The 23,080-nt window shown below is 45.9% G+C and overlaps 1 protein-coding gene across 5 annotated transcripts in view; it reads left to right on the top strand.

Moving 5' to 3' along the window:
* The window catches only part of LDLRAD4 (low density lipoprotein receptor class A domain containing 4), a 293,715-nt gene that overhangs the window by 259,780 nt on the left and 10,855 nt on the right, over positions 1-23,080 (top strand). For 3 of the 5 annotated variants that reach the window (XM_049830511.1, XM_049830509.1, XM_049830510.1), the window contains 2 exons: positions 10,674-10,828; positions 22,134-22,187. In XM_049830511.1, coding sequence (XP_049686468.1) covers positions 10,674-10,828; positions 22,134-22,187 — 209 coding nt within the window. Of the gene's footprint in view, positions 1-7,113; positions 7,192-7,215; positions 7,616-10,673; positions 10,829-22,133; positions 22,188-23,080 lie in introns of those variants that run through there. The other 2 variants (XM_049830513.1, XM_049830512.1) reach the window with 2 other exon arrangements.

Raw genomic sequence — 23,080 nt, forward strand, 5'->3', positions numbered from 1 at the left:
TCAAGATTTTACCTGGAATCAAGGGAGTTGATGAATACCTTCATTTTGACATAAAGGTCAAAGAAACATTAGAAAGATGTGATCAAAGTGTATCCCAAAGTGTTGTTTTATGCCACTCTTCTGATTTCTGATTTGAGGGAGCCTGATTTAAGTTTTGGAATGCTGGGGATTTGGAATAAAATACTCTGTTATGTCATAAAGTAGGTTATAAACTGTAGCAAATCCAAATCATTTTGCATGTCAAAAATCTCTTTTGGGGGTGCACTGCAAGTGAGGTGAATGTGTTTTGCAGACCAGTTTAAATACTCTTAAACTGTGGCCCCCTTCTCCAGATCAATTACATTGATTTATTGGGGAAAATTTGTGTTTGTGTGCCTGGATATACAGAAATGTTATACAAACAATGTCATTTATTTTTAGTGGGGCTGCAGAAGCCAGAAGTAATGAACTTAGTAAAACAGCCATACAGGATTCAGTGATAACAGTTGTTAATGGCAAAGCATCTATAGTTTTTGCACCATAGCAATTTGTAGAAATGCAGTGTGCTTTTTTAAATTAGCATAAGTTTTTACACCTCTCTTGCACCACAGGAACTTAATCCATCATGAAACCTCTTTAGAAGCTGCGCCATTGTATCCTGAGGCAGATGTGAAATTTGTGTGAGTCACTGATTTGCGATCAAGAAGCTGAAGGAAACTGAGTCTACAATTCTTAAGAGAGAAGCCGCCCATTTGGGATGCATTTACGCAGCTCCTTTTGTATAAATCATTAGTGCTATAAACTATCCATTATTGTTAGGAGAAGAAATTTAACAATGCAAATAAAACAAAATACTGTGGCAGAGCAATTTTATGCTTGATTGTAATGTTTAATGGCATGTTCTCATAAAGAGATTTTCCCATCCTTCAGACCTATCATGTCTGTGACTCACTTGATTTCCAATGGTTTGAACATCCCCCATTTTATTCCTAGAGTAGTTTTCTCTAGAGCAATTTTTGTAAACGTGCTGCAGCATGGGGTTATCCAGGGTTAATTTCCCTTACGATTACACATCCAGACAGCATGTATGTAAATGCTGCAAGACAAATGATAAGAAAACTGTAGGTTAAAAGAAAACGAAGAAAATTCCTTTGTTTTGCTTGTAGATCCATTTTTCAATATCGATGTATTTCCCTTACTTTTAAATGTTAATACTAGCTTATACTGGCATTGCAGTTCTTCAAAAGCATTAATCTTCTGTCATCACCTCAAATTTTGCATTATGTTGATTCCCTTTCTCCCCCATGTCTCTTTGGATACTTTTTCCAGGTTCCTCTCTTCATCCTTTACTTTCAGGTACTAGACAGCATCATCAGTGAGGCAGAGCTTCGCATCTCTAAACCAGCTGATTATATTAATGTCAGAAAAAAAAATACAGCTCTTCACATTGTACTTGTATTTTTAGTATCTTATTGTAATCCTGGTTCTGCTTTCCCTTCTTATCTCTGTTCTCTGTCTTGCCCTTAGGTTTCTTTTTTAGACCAGGGTTTTCTTGTGATCTGGAAAGGTTTCTGCACTGTCCAGCTTTTTGAAGTCTTTCCATACACCTTAGTCAGAAAGTACTAAAATACTTTGATAGTCTGTTAATCTGCAGTCAAATGCCCATTGTTTTCTTTTCCTGGCTGCCAGGGAGTTTGTTGGCAATTGAGATTTAAGGAGTGAATAATCCACCTGGCAGGAGGCTCTCTGTAACTCAGAAGAGTGTTCTTTAGTGGAAGAATGAGTGTTCCTTTTTGTGTGTAAAATACCACTAATAGCTTATTTAGCAACCTATATTTCTACAACAGGGCTTTCAGTTTTGTGTTGGAGGTGGATTCTTGCATATGCATAGATTCTAGCACCCATGCTAATTCTGTCTCTCATTTAACTTTCATCTCTTCCTATGGTAGGATAATGCATGATGTGATCTCTCAGCTTTTTAATGTGATCCTCAGTGCATCTCTTCCAGCTCCTGTTTGAATGGGCTAAAAAAAAAAATACTAATAATGAGGGATGATTCTTCCCTGTACTTGCTGGGAATTGCCTGGAAACCACAGGGACCCTAGGCAGGGTAGTCATGCTGCAACCGCTGAGACTCCACAGAGTCCAATACCAGGTACTAATTGCAATTACTGCTGGGAGAGCTCTGAATAACAAAGGAATTTAAAAAAAATACATTGAGATCCTTTCTTGCCTTTTCTTTTACTTAAATACCTCATTTTTACAACCATTGATTAGATGTGAGCTCAAAATAAGCCAAAAGCCATGGAATATGATCAAAATGGATGGAATGGCTTGCAGTGTTTTGAATGCAGCTGATTTTGTTCATGAGTTTTTAGTAGAACTAAAAGGAGGATTGAATTAGTCAATGATTAAAGAAAGTGGAAGCCACTGTATAAGAGTGTTCGGCATAATGGGTACCTGCGTGACATTTTGGTTCTCAGCCACCCGGTTGCTTCCTCCCTTTAGGGATATTTTCACGGTCTGAGTAGCCTGGGCTGATTATCACCCTCAGATTCACAGCTGCCTTGCCGTGCCCAGAGTTTCTCATTCCTTATGCATCAGCACTAGGGAGTACTGTACCTGTTTTTCAGCAGTGGCAGGGGAGCATCGAAGTTACCAGCAGCGTAATCTCCAGGGTAAACAGGGCCAGCGTATTACACTCACTGTACCATTTAACCCTGCTGGAAGAGACGACTGTAAATTGCCCGTGTCGAGCCAGTGTGCAAGGACTAATAGAACTGCAGTGGGGATAATTCATGAGTAGATTTTCTCAGTCGCCAGTGTAAACAGAGCTAGGGCTAGTCAGGTCTGAAACCGTGATTACTTTTAAAACAGCGTGTTAGAATTCAGTGTCCCAGATTGAACCCTCTTCCCAGCACAGGAAAACAAATCACCACGCACATGGCCAGCACGTGGCCCACGCAGGCTGTGCAACTAACTATGCACGTGAAGGACTGCTTTGTTTTTCGAGGAAACAAGACATGGAAGGAGCTTTTTAACTGAGGATTGCAAAGGGTGATTTAAAAAAAAAAGGAGAGAAATCAATTTCACAATCCTTCCTGTTAATCCAGAGTAAAGAACAGCTTTAACAGGGAGCTAATTTAGAGGCCTTAGACACTGTCCTCTTCTGCACTGAATCCCTCCACCAAACTTGCTTCTTTTGGGTTGTGTCACTGTCCACGCTGCTCCTGTCTGCTTGTTCCTTGCACCTGATCACATTAAACACAATGACACAATATACATCTAGATATGCACCTGCTGGTAAGTAAGTTACCTGAATTCACTGCCAATGCAAAAAGCAGTTTTGCTTTCCCTGGGGTGGTACCATTCCTCAGTATCTTTTTCTGACAAACTTAACCTATAAACTCCAGATGTAACTGAAAAGGTGAAAATTTACCCCAGGAGCTGGCAGTTTGAGAGGTGGGGCTGTGGGGCATTCGGTGGGTGCGTCTGCAGTCGCTTGAAGCCCGTCCAGGTGCACACCCTTAACCAAAAGGGGATGGTCCCAGTCTCCTGCTTAGTCCCTCACTGACCATTTCCTGCCTCCCGTTTTCTGTGTTGGCATCAGCGTTCACCCAGCAAGCGATTCGACTTTTTCCCCTGTGAGCAGAGACCCGCTCTGCCTCGTCTGCATCTCAGCTGTGTCGTCGTCTGCGTGTGTGCCGGGGCCGGCACAAGATGGGCGGCAGGAAGGAGCCGGGGCCGTGCTCCCCCGGCCGCTAGCTGGACTCGGGGCTCGGACTGCAGCAGGTAGCGATTATCTGGGGAGTCCTGAAGACCCACAGGGCTGCTGTGTGGGCCCCTCAGCCTGGCTAGCTGGGGGGGTGGGGCTGAAAGCACGGCTCCCCCACAACGGACGCATGGTCACCCCAATGTGGCTTTGACTGTGAGGCATCATCCTGGTGCCGCCTGGAAGAAGCACATAAGGACGCATGGCCTTGCGTGAAGTGTTAATGGTTGTAGATTTGTGCCCTTCTCAGCTGGTTTTCTGGGCTGAAGTTAGGCATGTGGCTCCAAGCAGGGAGGGGGAAGCACCTCTGTACCCACCCCCCAGTCCAGGTTCCCCAGGTGGGTGACCCCAAGGGGCTGACTGCAGGCAGGAAGAAACACCCCCTTTTTTCCAGTTTCAAGACTGTGGTTTTTCTCTTACTCTTCAGAGTAAGGGCTGGCCAAGAGCCTGCCCACAGCCAGCGATGTCTTTAGAGAAGCGGAGGAAAAAAGGGTAAGTAGTGGAAATATGAAACTCATATTGAAAAAGCAGCATTTGTCCAGTTTTGGTCGCCAAAGCATGACTGTGTTTTCTTACACTTAAAAGATTAACATCCTTACTATTAGTAAAACAAAAAATCAGGTTTTGTTCTTGCGGGTTCCAGAATGAGATTTTTGTTTTCCCAGTTAAGACTGAGGAGACAAATGAGCAACCACGTCCTTTATAAAACTTCACCTACATGTTACCAAGTTTAACTAGCCCTTGGCTGTATCATTAGTATGCCAGACTTGTAATGGCTTGTGGAGGAGCATTATGACTCGGTGTGCCAAAGCCTGCTTAGGGAGCTTCAACTCTGTCACCAGAGCAGCCGTCCTGCTCAGAGGTCATGGTGGAACGGGCTACTGGGAGGGGAATTTTAGAAGGAAGCGGGTCCCCCATCCTTTTTGACAGAGCAGCTTTTATGGGCTATCTGGCACTTGCTGTGCAGTTTTTCAGCCCCTAAAGGTCTTGATTCACATTAAAAACTTGATGATAAATTCTTAATAAATAGGTAATGAGGCAAATGCTGTTCTGAGGGTGTTCTTGAGGATGCTTATCAGGTGCGTTGCTGATGGGTACAGCAGCCTGTAACCATTTTGCAGTCATTGTGCCTGCACTTGTACAATAATATTAAACAAATTTTGGTGGGTAGGGAGGTAGTGGGCTAGAGAGCGAGCAAAGTGTGTAAAGTATCAGTCTCTCTATGCACCGAATCCTCAGTCTTGCCGAAGCAATTGTTTTATGCTGTAGGTTAATGGGCTTTAGGAAGTGAAAAGACTCTAAACATCCAGGTTTCAACTGTAAGAGACCAAAGTAAAGGAGCAGCATTGGTACTAATATATGCATTTTCTTTTGTTTTCTGCTTATAGTCGTTAAACTACGCTTAGTTGAAACTACTCATTTTAAACGTGAGGTTTGGGAATGATATATGTGGCTCAATCTTTGGCTCAGAAACTTTGTTCTACACTGCAGTCCTTGACAACAGAGAATTTGCAACAGGAAGATAATCAGCCTCAGCAGTGACTCTGTACGCACAAAGTGGGTAATGCCCATGCAATAGCCATGCTTAAAAGGCCGGTCTGTTGAATGAATTGTTTCCACAGTAGTCTAGGGGCAATAAGATGGTAGTTTTGAAGGTGCTCCACATCTGCTATCTGTACTGAATTATTTCCCTCTGCTGGTAACGGTGCTGTAGCCAGTTAATACTCTGCTTGCACAAAAGCATTCCATCAACATATAATTTAAACTCATTCTGCTCTTCTAGGAACTCCCAAAGAATATTTTTTTAAAGTCCACAATCACTGTCCCCCAGCTTGACTATACTGTTTGGATTGGGGCCTTAGACCTTGTAGTATCGAGCTAAACATCAACAATGGTTTAACAAATCCAGACAGTGGGGATAGCCTGTAGCCAAACGAGAGGGCCCTGCTCTGTGCAGTGGAGATAGATAGATAGATAGATATCGGGATGTGTCCCCCTAATACTTTAAACACCCTTACTCTTCCTAGTGCTAGCTTGATGGATGACTGCAAGCAGGCCCACTCCTCTCAGCCTCCTTCCCCTCTCCTGGCTTCTTTTGCTCTTTGACTTTGAGTCAAGGGGTCCTTTTTTTTTTTTTTTTTTTTTTTTTTTTTGAGACTGGCCCATGGGGTTGGCAGATCTGAAAGGCATCGGGTCCCTCTCCATGGTCAGCCCCAGCGCACGTCCCGGGGGCTCGGACCCTTGCGGCCGTGCTGTGCAGGGGAGCGGTGCTGCCGTGGGGCCATACCGAGCCAGCCAGCCTGCTGGAAGCAGGACATGGAGCCTCGCCAGCACTGCGGCCCAGCTCCTTTGCCTTCAGCAGCTCCCGAGACCTGGCCAAGTGCAGAGCAGAGGGTGAGCTCTCTTCTCCTGCCCACGTAGACGCCCACCGATCTTACCCGGTGCTTTGGAATGCTACCATAACCCAGAGGAGTAACCAGGAACGGGAGGAGGGCTGGGCCATGCTGGTGGAGCAGGTGTAGGAGGAAGGTCCCGGGACTTGAGGGACATAGTGCTAATGAGGGACGTGGTGCTAACGGGGCTTCCTGGCGTGACAGGGGTTCCTGGGGGGCTCTGAGCAGCAGCGGCGCGGGCAGCCTTCAGGTCCCTGCTCAGCCGCCCTCCTCCTCCTCCTCCTCCTCCGTCGCGGTGCTCTGGGCGGGAATGCGGGTTGGGATTGGGATGGGGAACCGGTCTGCCTGAGAAACAGCCAAGCCAGAAAGGCTGGCTCGGGGGCAGGGCTGGGGCCGGCAGAGGGGCTCTAGGGAAGGCAGAGGCTGCTGGAGCCCGGCGTTTCGCTGAAGAGACAGATGTGCGACTGCAGCCCAACTCTCGGTATCGCCAGTGTTTTCCTTTCCCCCTTTTCCTCCTCTATTTTTCTTATTAACTTGTGCCTGTATGGACTGCTTGAGGTTACAGGCATTATTTCTGCTGGTGGTTACTGGTTTCCAGTATTGCACCAGGCTGCGTCTCCCTAGTATTTCACAGCCCCCCCCCCCCCCCCGACTCCCCCTAAAACCACTGCGTAATAAAACCGCAGCCGCGCAGCTCCCTAAGGTTTCCGCGGCCGCTTTTGCCGGTTATGTACCGGCGGGGCGGGACGCAGACCGGGGATGACATTTCCTTGCCGGTGCCTTTTTCAAGTGAAGGGGAACGGATGGGACAGGGCGCGGGGACCGCTCATAACTCGGGACTGTGTTGTCTCCCCCCCCCCTTCCCCCCTTCCCCGCTCACTCGCTGGGGCGGGCAGCGCCCCGGGCGGGGCGGGGCGGGGGCACGTGCGAGGGGGCGGAGCCGGCGGCGGCGCAGGCGCAGCGGGTCGGGGCAGGCGGAAGAGCCGGGGCGCCCCGAGCGCCCGCCGGGCCGGGCCGGGCTTAAAGAGCGGCGGGGCGGCGGCGCGGGTAAGCTACGCACCTTCCCCCCCCCATCATCATCATCATCATCATCACCACCACCACTATCATCATCATCATCATCGCCACCCCCCCCCCCCCACCTCCGCGGTAGCTGCGGTCTGAGCGCTGGGGCTGGGCCCTGCCGGTGCGCTGGGGAGAGAGAGAGAGAGGGAGGGAGGGACGGACAGACGGCTGTCAGTCAGTCAGTCAGTCCGTCAGTCAGTCCCCGCGTAGGGCTGAGCGGGCAGCCCGAGGACAGTGTCCCCTCGCTGGATGGAGGCCGGGGCTGCCGGCGATGCGGTGCCCGCCGCGGGGGCTGGCGGAGCGGTTTGAGCCCCTCGTCCGCCGGAGGAGGCGAGCATGTCCAGTGAGCGGCTCAACAGGACAGCGGTGAAGGATGCGCGGTTAAAAGACCTGTTGTTGGAACGAGGTACCCCGTCGTTCGTCCGGGGTGCCCGCGCCGGTTGGGCCGCCGGAGCTCGGTCTCCGCCTTACCGGAGCAAAACCCGGCCGGGCCGGGGAGCGCTGGCTTGTCGAGAGCCCTGGGGCGGAGGGGAGGTCTTCTGGCCCGGGGGGTGGTGGGCGGGGGTCTGGCTGCCGAGGGGGATTTGGGGGTGACGGCTGATAGGGTTACAAATTAGTTCTCCTTTTTTTCATGCTCTTCTGCGGAGGTGTCCTGCTTCTGTAGTTGCCTTTTTCGTGAAAAAATGTCCCCCTGGGGAAAAAAAAAAATGTATCGTATGTGCTATTTCCTGGCTGTGAAGAAACGGGTCTATGTGACCGTGACAGAGTGACTTGGGGAGCTAAAAACCTGTCATTTCTCTTCCCGAAGCTCCCCCCGCCCCAGTCTCTTTCCCAGTTAATTTAGAGGAGAAGTGGGCAGGAGGAGATGCCCCTCTGGAAGGGAGTGCTGCAGCAGCGAGGGCCCTTCGTGCCCCACGACGTGTGGGGCAGGAGGCAAGATGGGGGCCCGAGGGAGCCCGTGCGTGCCGGCAGGTGCCAGAAACTGTGCAAATTGTCTTGCGCGGTGCCGGTAAATAGAGACTGCTCCTGCTCTTGTCTCTCTGCTTTTTCCTGTTAATAACCTAATGGGTGGCAGGAGGGCCAGTCAGGAGGAGAAGAGATTAAAAATTACCTTCCCCTTTCCTCTCCCTCCACTTTCCAGTGAGGAAATCCTCTTGAACGTCACTTGGGCGCTTTGTTGCGTTCTCGTGTTTGCAATGTAAAGCTGGAGCTGGAAAATCCCGTGTGCTCACACCTGTGTGCTGTGGTTTTCATTTTCTTTATGGTATGGCCATGTTTTATTCAAGCATTTCCAAACGATTCCCACTTAAGGGAAATGCTCACAGGCTCAATCCTTTATTCCTAAAGGAGAGGTACTGTCCCCTGCCACTGAAATGGTGGGGCCTTGATAAATTTAGAAGACTCTGCCCTTGGCAGATAGAGAAGTAACATGTCATTCCAGTGATCTTTGCGTTCTAGCAAAGCCTAAATCAACATTGGTTGTTTTGCATGTTGCCCTTTAGCAACAGTCTCTCAATTTCCAGTCTGAAGTATTACATGGACCCAAAAAAAAAGTTCTGGGTAAAGAAACCCTTTAGTACTTGATAGCCACAGAATGTGAATTGCAGCAGTTGTCAACTGTGTCCAGTCTGTGTTCTGTGCTTCTGAGCCAAGAAAAAAATGACTTTACTTAAACATGGCTTTGGTGGGTTTGTTTTTTAATTAATTCTATGCTTCCTGCTTTTTGATCTTTTGGTGCTGACATCGTTAGCTTCCAATGACTCGGGGGGGTGGGGTGGGTGTCCAAAAAACCCCCAGAGATTGCTGCACTGCATATGGGATTGTTAGCAGAAGCAGAGCAAAGCACTAACTAATCAGTTTTTGAAAAGGTTGGTGGTCTTGGTGACGAGTGGATGGTACTAACAGCAAAGAGAAATTAAATGATAGATGTATTGCTGCCCTTTACTCTTTTCTTAGCCTTAAACAGATTTAGTTACTCCTACTGAGACGATTGCAGAACCTCACGCTTGGACAGTGGTGTGCCCATGCCCACTGGTAACTTGTGACAAACAGCTGGACCTCAGCACTAGCCTCCACAGGACACTGCAGCTCCTGTAGTCTGAGGTTTTGTTCGCGAGAGAGCTTGGAATAGTGAAACAGCCTTGGGTTTCCTTTAGTTCCACCACAGGTCGTTTTGGATTTTATGTGGGAACAGCGTTTTTCTAGCTCGGCTTCATAGTCATGTTGTGTTTGCACAAGCATGCTGCTGTTACACAGGAGGCTGAGGATGGCTACAAATGAAAGGGGGGGAAGCTTGTTTTTTCTGATGTTTGCTTTGTCTTTTTATTTTTATATTTTGTTATCTGTCTTTCCTCATTGGCTCTTCAAAACAGAAATTTCATATCGGTTCCCCAAAATTCATATTTTGGCGCCCAAAAGTAATGCCATTTTTGGAAAGTGCTGAAACTGAGCAACTTGCACCGCTTCTTGGCTTTTTCTACCAGCCTAGCAACTAAAGACCTCCTCCCATGAACTGCAGTTGTCTTTCAAGATGAGAGCATCCCCTGTGAGCAATGCAGTTTCCATAGAAATATTAGCAACTGTGTAACTCCAAAGGGCAATTTCTCCCCTTAGGTTGCTCATCCTTGCTACTCCAGTGTAGCCAAAAGGGTGCAAGAATGACTCATTTCTAAATATACTTAATATTTGTGGTATAGGCAGAACTTCAGATAAGATGATGTGCTCTGATGGAGTTCATTGTAATTGTATCTCTTGCAACAGCCAAGGCCCTGGTTTCATTTTTAACTGTAGTGGAACATATCTTGGTTTAGAGTACCAGATCTCTTTTTAGATTTTTACCTGAATGGGAATGCCCTAGTCAAGTTAATTTTACTCTAGTTGGAGAGAAGTAATGAATGAAAAAGACGTTGCGTGTAGATTCAATACGAAAAAAGTTTGTGTTCCACTTGGTGTAGGTAGCTTTTGTGCTATTTAGCTGATGAAAAAAAGTTAAGGATAGTTAACTAGATAGTGTCCAGATTCCTGTCTCCATGGCCTCTGCTTTGGAGCTTATGGAGCCCTCTGGACTCTGTTGGCATTGCAGATGGCTATTAAAATAGGGTGTGTGGTTTTTGGTTTTTGTTTTTTTACCAAGTGAAATTGTTGTATTATCCAAAAGGCTTGTCTGTGGTGTTTATGCTGAAGAATTTACTACCTGTGAAGGCTGCAGACAAGGATCACTGAGAAGTTTCTTAGCTTTGACCTGCAGCCACTTATACCAATTGATTGGCACTGCCAAAAAACGAATCATTTCCATTCTTTCTAGAACACACATTTTCTTTGCAAAACTTTGCAAAACAGGTAGCAGTGAACATCTTAATCCAGATCAATCTAAATGAACTACTGAGTTTTTTTCAGATTATTGCTTTGGTGGATAACATTCTGTGTGTGATTGACATATTTTCCTCTTTTTTTCTTTGTTTCAGCTGAACTGGAGTTTGTTCAAATCATCATTATAATTGTGGTTATAACTGTTATGGTGGTAGTGATCATCTGCTTGTTAAACCATTACAAACTCTCGACACGCTCCTTTATCAACCGACAGAGCCAAAGCAGAAGACAGGAAGAAACTTTGCAGACGGTGAGTATGAGCCCCTGGCACCCAATTCTTTCTTGTGCTGTACAGGTCTGCAGCAAAGCCTCCTGAGGAGTACAGGCAACTCTTGGAAAAACTTCTGATGTCAGTTTTACTACTCCCTATAGTTAGGTCTTTTGCTGAGGTTGTATTTGTCAGTAGGAAAAAAATCAGAACATAAATTCAAGATATACTATCTGATTATTTTTAGACCTTGCTATGGTTTATGTAGCATATTTTCATTTTGCATTTGGAGGTTCAGATGTGACGTCCTGTTTGCTTCCGCTGTAATTTGAAGGGGAGTGGAGAGGGAATGAATGGCGATCACCTGGGGTGTGAAGATTTGAAATACACATTGTTGTGACTTTCCATATATTTACTAATATCCTGGAATTGCATCACTGTTACTGTTTTGTGAAGCTGCAATAACTATTTGCTGGATCCAAAACCCTGGTCCAGTAATGGCCCAGGAAAATGTAATGTTTGTTTCACTGAAACAGCAAGAAAATGTTAGGAAAATGATCCCTCCAAGGACCTGGAGTGGTTAAGATGTGTTGTTACAGAGCTGAACGCTTAAGACCAAATCTCGGTTGAGACTTGTAAAGGCTGTCCCTGGTCAAGCCAACAGTAAATGAGCATTTAACTTGCCTTGTGAGCCACGAGTTTGCTGGGTGGGATGCACTGTTCCCTTCTGAGGGTTAACCACAGGGTGTCCCTGACCTTGGGACATCCCCACAAGCCTGCAGTGCCAGCAGTATCTTATGATGCTGCAGGGAGATCCTTTTTCTGCTGTGCTTTTGGATGTTCTCAGAGTGGTGCCCTGGGCCTCTTTGCTGACTGCCATGGCCAAGGGGCCATTTGTGAGGGTAGCCTTCTGATGTATTGAATTCCTGGCAACAATATTGGGTTCGCAGCTTCATTTAATTTCACTGTCAAAAAAATTATCTGACTGTAACTGGAAGGCACGATCCTGTAATGGTTTACACCAGTTGTAAGTCCCCAGTCTCCCCTTTTCTTTCCATCCCGATCCTGTGTTTCCTTGCTCTTTGTGCTTCTTAGGGAGCTGCCAGGGTTGTAGCAAGAAGCATCAGGGAGCTGATCTGTCTGAATAGTAATTGCTTTTTTTTTTTTTTATTCCATGGTTAGATTTCAACCAGATCAGTGAGCAAAGTGCCCAGCCAGGGGAGGAGGCAGGGATGCCACAGTCCAGCCTGGCAATTGGCAGCTCCCTCCTGAAAGACAGCTGTAAAATGTGATGAACGCAGGATCCCCAAAGCTCTGGCTTAGCACATCACCTGCATCCTTCTGCTGTGGTGAATAGCTCTTACCTTGGAAGCTGCACAGGGAGGAAAGGAGCTGCCTCCTCAAGGGGAGGTTGTCTCATTCTCTAGCGCTTTGGTAGCACAGGAATATTTAGCTCTAATTTGGTTACGGATGAAACTGGAACTTGTCAAACCTTAACCTTGTGGACTTCAGGGCTAGAAAAATTGGCGAGATTAATTTGAGTGTTGCTTTGAAATGGATGCCGTAATTCAAGAACCACACTTCTGTCTGGAAAATGTTAGCTATAATTACCTAAAATGAAATAATTTGAGAGAGAGGAAATGCATTTTCATCTACACAGATCTTTTAAAACTGCAGTAAGCTGTCAAATGCGTGAAGTAACCCATTATTTCCTTTGTATGGTTCGTTTGTACTGTCTGTTACCGGAGTGAGTGGTGCCTTTTCTCTTGGAAGCAAGGGAGGAAACATAATCTTCTTGTGAAGAAGAACATGCAGTTTGGCAGTGGGGACTTGGGAGCCGCTTTAGTATCCAGAACTGCTCTTAAATCACTTTTAAAACACTGACTCAGTTTCAGTTTGATGGCACCCTTGTAAGTAATGATAATCATAGCCAAGTGAGCATTTCATGGGAATTGATGATTGGTTGGCAAGAACCAGTTACTAACTTGTCTGAAAACTCTCTGGTATAGGTTTGTCATCACTATTGCTCATCTGGATTTCTGATAAGCTGAAGCTGTTCTTAAAAGAACGTCATACTTGTGGAGAATGGGACTTTGGAGGTCTCTGAGGTCAGATGTCAAATAAGTTTGAATTTTCCTTTGTCTCAGGTGTTAGAAGGAAATTCTGATAGAAACCGTTTGTGCGCTGCTTGCAGTGCAAATCTTGAAAGTGGTGTGCAGTGCATGAGAGTCGGGAAACTAAAGCATTTGCTCTGATGTGAAACTGGAAACGACCTGTCCTCGTTGTACACAGCGGAGCGAGTTGCACAAGGTAAATAGCGTGAGCAGTAAGATGCAGGTTAGATTATACACTTTAAAAATATATTTATTTTTTAACCAGGCAGGCCTTGTTCTGTGTGCAAATGCTATGGATAAGTGGATTCTCTTCCAAGGGAATTTTTTTTCTTTTTAAATGGTATATAAACTCTGAAAACAGATTTAAATGTTTATTAACTGCTAGTGTCTGAAGAAAATATCATTCTGACTCAGGCCTTCTGTTGGTGGAGAAATAGTGAATGGAAATAGAATTAGTTCAGCAGTATTTCTTAAAAGAAAATGGTAAAGCAAATTAATTGACTGTTGGTTAGTTCCTATAGCAAACTATGAAGTGAACCTCCACCTCGCGTAACTGAGGTAGCAGATGTGTATCAAGACGCAGAATCCTGCCTTTCCTATTCAGATGGGCTTTTTTTTTTTTGGTCCTTTTGTTACCTTCCATTTTCCTTTTCTTCGAGCCTGTCCTATTTCTAGATAATCGTGCATTCCAACAGCTGAGCTGTGGCTGAATTGCACAGATTTCTGGCCCTATAAAGACCAGCTATCAAACAGATGATCTCTTTTATTCTGGGTCTTTTAGAGATTGTAATAGAAATGAACTGATAATTTATCTACTGCCTTTATTGTCAGCCTCACACCTATGAAACTCATGGGTCAAGCCTCCAAATAACAAAATAAAAGGTGTTTGTGGGCTTCTTCTTTGTCTGATTGAACTTCCTTCATGTTTAAAGAAAAGAAAAAAAAAAAAAAGTCCTGGAAGTTGAAATTCTTATTGTCTTCCAAGTCCAGAAATTAGAATATTAAAAAGATGAAATATCACTGGAATCACAAGTGATAGTAACACTTGAAGGGCAGAAAAGGTATCAATCAAAAAAAAGTTGCTCTTTGACAAGTACGTGCTGAAAAGTACTTGTTACATTCCTGTTCTGTAAATATGCTTTCCTGTGTGACCACCAGTTCATCTTTCTTCTTTTATATTTTTCTTCCTTTTCATCCCCTCTTGAGTCTCACCTTCCAGTCTTTCGCCTGGCCTTTGTCTTACTACCTTGGCTAGTGTGCTGAGGCCTTAAACAGATTACATCAGGGGCAGGACAACCTTTGGGTGCCCGGGAATACTGGATGCCTCTGCAGCAGTGCTGCTGAGGATGCTGTCCACCCTCCCAGGGTGAGCCCTGCCCTCTCCTAGCGTGGCTATTAAAACACTCAAACCCTGTTTTAACAGTAGCAGAAATATGAATTTTGGGGTCGTAGCTGTGGGAGGTGGAATGATGCAGAGTGACAACTGTGATGGCATGAGCAGCAACCTGACATGACCGTGCACAGTACTGAATGGTACCCATATCACAATGGATAAAATATTGAACGTTTCCCCCGATCCATCAGCAGGGTTTGGCTTTGCAGCTGGGAGCGAGCCAAGGTTTGCAGAGCATCTGAGGGGGATGTGGAAACTGTAGGGTGTGGAGTATATCGGGAGCATGCCCAGGGCGATTCTCTAGCACGACACAACCTCTTCTGTGGGAATGACTGATGCTACTGGCAGTGCTGGAGGTTTTGGGGCAGAGCCACGTGGCAGCCTTGGAAAGGCACATCCATGCACAGGGTATGTGTGTCTGATATCTTGGGGGAGGTATGTGTTGCAGCATTGCTGCCTGTGCCTTGGAAGGACTCGCATTGTATAGGGAGGGTAGCGTTGCTGGTAACCAAAACCACCCTGCTGGAATGTAGGTAGCTGTGGCCGAGTTGCCACTGTGGCACTGCTGTTTGCTGGGACAAAACAAAGATAAATCTTGCTTTCTGATGATTAACTTTTAGTGTCATCACTAGTGATTTCTGGGGGGACATTGAGGGAAAAGAGATTAACTAAGTGACTTACAGGGAGGCACTTAATGAGCTTCTGATGTTCCTAAATTGATTCCTTCTCCCCATCCTGGTGGCTTATGTCTTGGTGTCTTTTTCTCTTACAAAGTGGATCTTGGTGGAGTAGTGAACACTTGGACTGCCCCAGGCCCACTCCTGGCAGCCAGGTCCCGGGATCCATCACACAAGATGCTCACCCTGACCAGCCCCCACCTCCCAGCACCAAGGGCAGCATTGCTGCTAGGGCTAGTCAGCTTGCATTAGGACCTGCATTGATAATGCCCGTCTCGAATGCCAAGCTGCAGGAGCACAGCTGTAAAAATACTGTCTTCTTTCCTGGAACAGCTATTTCAGAATAAAGGGGGAATATCAGGAGGGTGACAGAAAATACTCAATAATACTGACACCTCCAGGGATTTGTCGGTGATTTCAAATGTTAGCCTTCCCCCTTGGCCTTTTAAATTATTCCCTACCGGTGTTAGCATTATTCCTTCTGTTCCCTGCTGGCATCCCTGGGTCACTCATTCTCATTTTCTTACCGACATGTGCAAAAGAAAGAAAATCCCCCTGGGAACAAGAAGCCAGTCTATAGCTGGGAGAGAGTGTGAGTGCTATAGACCACCCTCCTTTGCCAAACCTTTTCCTTTGCACCAGGCATCAGTTGGCAGGAGCTGGACGTGCGCTGTGTTCTCCTGCCATCTGCATGAGGGACATGGGCTTGCCTCTTCCTCGGGGAGTGCTGCCAGGAGGGACACCATGCACTGGCTGCTGCTCTTTGAAGTCTACCACAATAAAGTCAGAACATCTTTAATAAGGGCAGGATTGTCTAGGAAATCTGCAGGTAGGACTAGAAGCGAGGAGCACCAGCTTTGGGTGGCTCCTGACTCAGTGTGTCACCTTGGGCAACTTTCTTCATCTCCAAATAAAGGAGGAAGGATAATAGTACTTGGTTCTTTCACTTGGATGAAATAAAGATTACTTAAATTGGTAAAGTGCTGCAAAGTTGGGGGGGGAGTTTTAAAGCATTAAGTAACAGAAATAATTGATGTAAGTGTAGGGAGGCAGACTGCATGTGAGACGTTTAGTGCTCTCCATAATTCTCTTTCTAGTACTTCTCCTTGGTACCATGCACTACTCTGCCAGGCACTGTCACATTTCCTGCCCTTGAGGAAACGCAGCTTTTAAAGGAAAGAGCAGTCCTGCAGGAATAGTTGTCATTCTGTTGGGAACAATGCAATAGTTTGCTTTGCTTGTGTTCGGCCGGGAAAATTTTGCTGTTTTCAGAGCTTGCGATGGTCTGTATCGCCCTGGAAGAGGCAGGGAGGAACGAACCCCTGCGCCTTCTCGCAGCATATTGAGCAAGCCAGTGCTTTAATGTGGTGTAATCTATCGCTGCCACCTAGGGCCAAAATCAGAAACTACACTATCTGAAACAGTTCACTTGTAAAAGAGCTGTGTATGGTTTTGTGTGTACATATACACACAAAAATAAGACAAAAATCTGAGTTTAATCAAGGGGAAAAGAGGGACCTTCTTAATTGTAATGCGTTTCAGAAAGTGGAAAAACTGACTTTCATTTCTCAGGAAATACAATTTCAGGCAGAGTTCCAATTCTCAGAAACTTAAAAATGGAGAAAAACTGAAAGTCTTCATAAGAGTTGGCAAAAAAGAAAAGTTGGGATTACATGGGGCTGTTGTGGTTTAACCCCAGCTGGCAAATAAGCACTGCACAGCTGCTTGCTCCCAGTGGGATGGGGGAGAGAATTGGAAGAGTAAAAGTGAGAAAACTTGTGGGTTGAGATAAAGACAGTTTAAAGACAGGTAAAGCAAAAGCCATGTGCGCAAGCAAAGCAAAGCAAGGCATCTATTCTCCACCTCCCATGGGCAGGCAGGTGTTCAGCCATCTCCAGGAAAGCAGGGCTCCATCATGCCTAACGGGGACTTGGGAAGACAAATGCCATCGCTCCAGCTGTGTGTCCCATCCCCCCCCCTTCCTCCTTCTTCCCCCAGCTTTATATGCTGAGCATGACGTCCTATGGTGTGGAATATCCCTTGGGTCAGTTGGGGTCAGCTGTCCCGGCTGTGTCCCTTCCCAACTGCTTGTGCCCCCCCAGCCTCCTCATGGGTCGGGTGGGGTGAGAAGCAGAAAAGGCCCCAGCTCTGGGTAAGCCCTGCTCAGCAGTAACAAAACCAGACCTGTGTTATCAACACTGTTTTCAGCACAAATCCAAAACATAGTCCCATACTAACTACTGTGAAGAAAATTAACTCTATCCCAGACAAAACCAGCACAGGGATGCTTTTGCTTCATGGCAGCTTGGGGAATTTTTCTTACTGAGCATAAATTTTTACCTGCAATTTATTCTGAGTTAAAAATTCTTCTTCTGGTAAGTTTCTTTCCCGCTGTCTGTCAATGTGCTGATGCTCAGCTGAGGTAGTTGGATGACACTGCATGCTCCAGGAAGCACAGTGTTTAAAAATGGCCTCAAAAAGTCATCTTCCTAAACTGTTTAATTCTAGAGTCTGTAAACCTTTGTAAAATACAAATTAGGCAAACTATCTTAGGCTTATCCAGTCTCCTAAGCTCTAAATATTGAGTTAAATAATCATCACTGTAAGATAATTAAGGAGTCACCCAGCTGGATTTATTAAATGATGCTGTTATTCCTTCCAAAACCTAATCACAAAATTCATTTCTGTCAATTATTGTGAAACTCGGGAATGGCAAAGGTCAGCAAAAGACATAGCAGGATCCCTAAGATTTTTCTTGCTTTGGTGTTATTTGTAGGAGCTAGGATTTACCATGGAGACTCATCCTTTTTCATTCCAAACCCAGAGTTAAAAATGAATACGCTGTAGGGAATGAATGCATAAGCTTTCTCTCCCTGTTACTTTTAATTATTGAAGCTCACACCTGAAGACCTTTAGTCCCTTTAAGAAGGAACAAGTTGAGAACCTAGCTAGCTGTTGAGAACCTAGAAGAAGCAGGTAAATGGTACACTGCCCACAGAAAAAAAAAAAAAAGGGTACATTGCATTTGCTCAGGTTTAGCCTTGATTGCACATACCAGAGAACTACTTGTACAAATTCACGGGCATTCAGTGTGAGGGGGCATCGAGCAGGACTGCCAGTGCTGGATTTGCTAGCTGGGAAGTGCCTGTCGGCACGATGCCAGGCAGCACGGCGCTGGGGCTGCGAGCTCACGCCAGGCCTGGCGGCTGGTTAGCTGTCATGCCGAGCCGTATTGCCTGTGCCTGATTTCGTCTTGCTCACAGGATGAGAAGTCACTGAGTGAAAAGAAGTCAAAAGTAGTTTATCATTAGGCCGTTCTACCTTGGTATTTTGAATGATAAAGAGAGAGACATTATGAGGGAATATAAACACAAATGCTGTCGCTTCTTACCTGATTGTTCTTGATCTGAGCACGGGGAAACATTTTAGCTGTCCAATGAAGGTCTGTAAGTAGAGGGACAAGGAGAGAGCAAGAAATAACTTTTCCTCGGTGTAAGTCACCCCAGATTGTTCATGGCAGTCCTGGCGCGTTATTTCTTACATCTACAGCTTGGGGCGAAAAAAAGGTCATGAGGATTTTTTCCTTCTGCCACACTGAGGTTTTTCCTTTCTTCTTCTCTCAACCCTTTGCCATCAGCCCAACAACAGTGGGGTAGGTGGGCACCAACACGTGGTTAGCTTGTGTCTACCCAGTGCAGGGGAGGGGAGGATTGTCCTGATACGAAGACTTGAGAAAGGTAGATAGTAAATCTCCTGTGGTGGATGCCGTGATTTCAGGAAGGCGGAATGACTGAAAAGGCCAAAATTGGGAAGATGGGGCAGGCACCTGCAGTTCTTTTGTTCCAGACAGATGCCACCTTCTGTAGAGGAGATGGGGTTTATCTGTAGAAGGCAAAGTGCAGAAAACCCTTATGGCATTTCAGGGCAAGATTCAGCAAAGCACCTTGGTGTGTTAATTTTTTATTAATCTCCTAACTTTTCTCTTAGCCTTGGAGTGTTAGCAGAAGGGCACGTCTAAGTAACTGGTTGCAGACAGACCTGAGCAGAGTCTGCCTTTGCTCCAAGCTGGGAGTTCCCAGGCCAGCCCTGAAGTGGGAGCTGCACAGCTCAGTGGCGAGCTGCTGAGTCTGGCTCAGAGGCACCCAGTGAAATACGTGCTATGTGAAAGGATAAGAGATGTATAGTGTGTGATATTAAGCGTAAATTACTTCCCTGTTCTGTTGTATCCCTTAAATATGTATAAATATAAACCCCATAGAGCCATTCATAATTAAGCACTGGCATGCTGTCCATTGTCTCTTTCTCTCTCTCTCTCTTTTCCTCCTCTCTGTATTCTTCCCATATTGTCATACTGCTCTCCGCTTAAAGTTTAGGAGGCCCCTCTATGTGTTTGTATTTGTCATTGCGGGTCACTGTACAATAAGTTCGTGTCCTAGAAGGATTCAGGGATTCTGCTATAGCTGAGTGCAGGAAAGCTAGTTGCGTGCTAGCTCCTTCCCTTTCTCCTTGCCTCTCTTGCTGTCCATTTTAAGACTTACCTGTACAATAAATAAGAGTGTAGTGCCTTTTCCTACATTGGGCCAGTTAGCCTGGGCTTTTTCTAGTGGTGGTGAGACAATCCTGTACTGTGGCACTGGACCAACCATGTGTGCGTGGTGAGGTTGGTCTGCATGTGGTGTGTGAGCCTGGTATTTTCCAAGCGTGGGCATGCTGAGCACATGCTACCCAGCCATCTGCTTGGGGAGTTCCTCTGGCTCCTGGGATAGAGCTCTTACTGGGGGTTGGCTGCTGCCAAAGGATTTATTCAGCCTGCTGCTCTCTCCAGAAGAAACCGTAGGGAAGGGAGTAGCTACGGTGGCCTGTAGGACGCACTGTCACAGAGGCCATGTTGTTGCACATCCTTGCATCGCAAGGATCTCGCAGCTTTGGAGTTCAGCTACATCCCAAGCTGTCGTATGTCCCAAGCTGTCTACCTCCTTGAGTAATTAGCCCGGAGTGAGGAGAGCCTTGAGCTCCCTTGGTCTCGTTGTCTTGGTCCGACTATCCCAGCACCCTCGTCGCATTCTGTGGGGTCCCTGTAGCAGCTGCAGTGCCTCCAGGGAGGATCTTCTACTGTACTGGGATTCAGGCATCAGCCGTAGAAGTAACGGGCAGCTCCACTCTTCTAGCAAGTTCTTTGTTAGGCATCGCTGGTACCAGGTCTATGTGCCAAGGCTCAGCATGCAGGTCGTGCTCCATCTCGGCACAAGGAGTTTTTCTCCATATGCTGCACTATCTCCCTTGGCTCTTCTTACTCTGCTGCCCTAGGGGAGATGAACCCTAGGATGGGAATTGTCGTTTCCACTTCCACATCAAAAACTCTCTTTCATAAGGGAGTTTTAAGTAACATGAGTGGTGGTGGTAGATTGAATTCCTTTCTGTGTTGGGTCATTGGCTTTGCCTTTTTTTCTCTCTTCTGAGCCTGAACTCATTAAAGGTGAGACTGAGACAGTTGCACTAAGCATAAAGCTACCCACTATCGTATTATTCAAACCATCACTTGGGAATCTGCTGTTGCGCTGTGTATGGCCTGTAGTTTGTGAGCACTTAATTAAGCCCTTTAGTTCTGACTAATATGTTTTACTTGACAATTGCAACAGGCTTGGAGGCTGCTGGGTCAGCTGCTGATAATCTGATTATATTTAATTGTGCAAATATACCCTCAGATATTTCAAAGTGAGGGCATCTGGGTGATGGAGGAGTGGAAACGAAGGTGGGTACAAGTATGCATATACATGTAAGTATACAGGTGCAATTTATTCTATTGACAAAACCTCGAATAGGCACTGAAATACATGAATCTAGGTAAGATTTGACTTTGATATCAGGCCTTTGCAAATGGGGATACTTGCAAAGGGAAGTTGTGTATAATGGCAATTGTCAGTCTCCCTCTATCTCAGCTCTCTAAAGCTACGGAAGAGAAGTGATTGACCAGCTTTGTTACTCAAAGCATTTCCCTTAACAGCTGAATCCTGTGGGAGATTCCTCTTAGAGCAGCTTTCCTCTGCGGTGGACTCTCCTGACAAGATCACAGACGGCTTTTGGTCTCTGAGTGTCATGATGAACATCTAGTTAGGTCTATTTTTACATCTGAAATGTGTTGAAAGATGCTATGGTGAGAAGAAGCAGTACAGTAAGATTTGAAAGTAGTCTATACAGGGTAATGCATTTGGGGACAGGATGCATTTTTCTTCCTGTTCCTGAGATTTCTTATGTCTATAAAATCATGAAACTTGAATTAGCACCAAGAAAATAGTCATGACCATACAATGTTTTGATTTTCTTTTTTTTTGCACCAAGACTGAAATTCTGTGCTTTATAGCTGCCCTGATGTGTCCTTGTCAGCTTCAAAATTTTCCAGTAAAATAAATCCATTGTGGTAGTTACTGCTACTCTAAATGACTAATTGAGAAGAAAAATAATGATACATCTTGAGCTGTTTTCCCTTATTGACGTGTTGTTCTTCACCCTTTTATTCTGCCCTGAGTGCTGGTACAGCCCTTCAAGGCATGAGAGAGAAAATATTTTGGCCCGAGAAGGTGGCTGGGGAAGTGGTTGAAGGGGGGAACTGGTGGCTGAAACCTCAGCTGCTTAATTACTGTTTATGGTGGGAATTGGACAACTGACAGTTTTGACCAGAATATTATCTGGGTTTAGAGTGACTGCCACTTCACTGAGATTACAGACGCCAGGTTTCGTGGCAAACTGTTTTGGCTCTGGTGTGTAATTGGGATCCTGGCTGGCAGGTCAGCTTCATCGGACCTGCTGAAGTTGCCTCACTCAGCGTGCAAGTGCTGGTGTCTCCTATCATCTCTGCATGTTGCCACGTGCTTGTAGCTGCAACCGGCTTGCTGGGTCCTCAGGGCCTGTGAGGCTGGGTGCTATGGATGGCATCTCCAAATGGACTTGCAAAACAGACCAAGCTTGACTTGCTTGTGTGCAGAGCTGCTGTTTGCTCTAGTTTTGGAAAGAAAGAGGTGGAATGTTACTTGTTTATCACCTCTCCCTAGGTGGAGACAGCCAGTCCTTAGAAGCTGACTGCTTGAAAGAGTTGTGGTATTGAGGCAGGAAGGTGATGTGATCTATTAATTTTTCCTCTTTTGTTGTTTTCTTCTACATTCCAGGAAGGGTGCTTGTGGCCTTCAGAAAGCTCGGTTTCGCGCCAGGGTGCTTCAGAGGTACAGATTTTTTATTATCTTCACCAATGTGCTTTCCTCTTCCCTGTAATGTGTATTTGGCTCTTTTCAAAAACATGCATCTATTTAGTCAATAAAGCTTTTTCGGTGTAGACCAAGAGCCAGTTTCATGTGGACATCTGAGCCTGGCTTAACTCTCATTCCATAAATGCCTAAGGCTTTTTCACTAAAAGAAGAAAATTCTGCCTACCTGACACCTCATCTCCATCAGCAGCTCCCTGTTATCATAGTAGGCATTCACAGGTAAGTGGTGGAGGTGTGTCTCACTCATGCAGTGGCTCAGTAATTTGAGTATTCAGTGGAAGCTGGGAGACCAGTTGTTCTTGTCCAAGTTTTTCTTGGATTTACAAAACATATCCTATCACGAGTGTCTCCCATCTTCTAGCTAGCACAGATCCCCGGTCTATGTGATAGTTTGTGAGTGTATTGCTCTGAGTGGTTCAGCTCTTCTGTGACAAACGGCAAACCTTCCTGGTGGTTGGTCCTGCATCTATGAGGATTAGGGGCTAAAGACTCTGCATGGACCCAAAAATGAGAAGAGCAGTTTGTTAAATCTAGATCTAAGAAGCTGAAGTGTCTGTCTAGATCTGGGATAGACCAAGTGAGGAGAAATAGCTCCTCACAGAGTATCTTGAAGTCTTCCTTTTGTAAAGTGTGACCTTCTCCAGGGCTTAATACACCAGGGGCATTTTTTCCACTCACAGTGCAGAAGCCTTGCAGGTCCTCCCCAGAGGCTGAGTTCTGGTGGAGAACTGAGGGGGAGGAGGACACCTGATACACTCTGGCAGTGAAGGCGTGAGATATGCCAGGCCTTTACAAAATGTACTAAAATGACCATCTGAATTCTTTGGTGATGCAGGGTGTTACATTAACTC

The sequence above is a fragment of the Accipiter gentilis genome, chromosome 27, assembly GCF_929443795.1.
Source record: "Accipiter gentilis chromosome 27, bAccGen1.1, whole genome shotgun sequence".
Lineage (NCBI taxonomy): Eukaryota > Metazoa > Chordata > Aves > Accipitriformes > Accipitridae > Astur > Astur gentilis.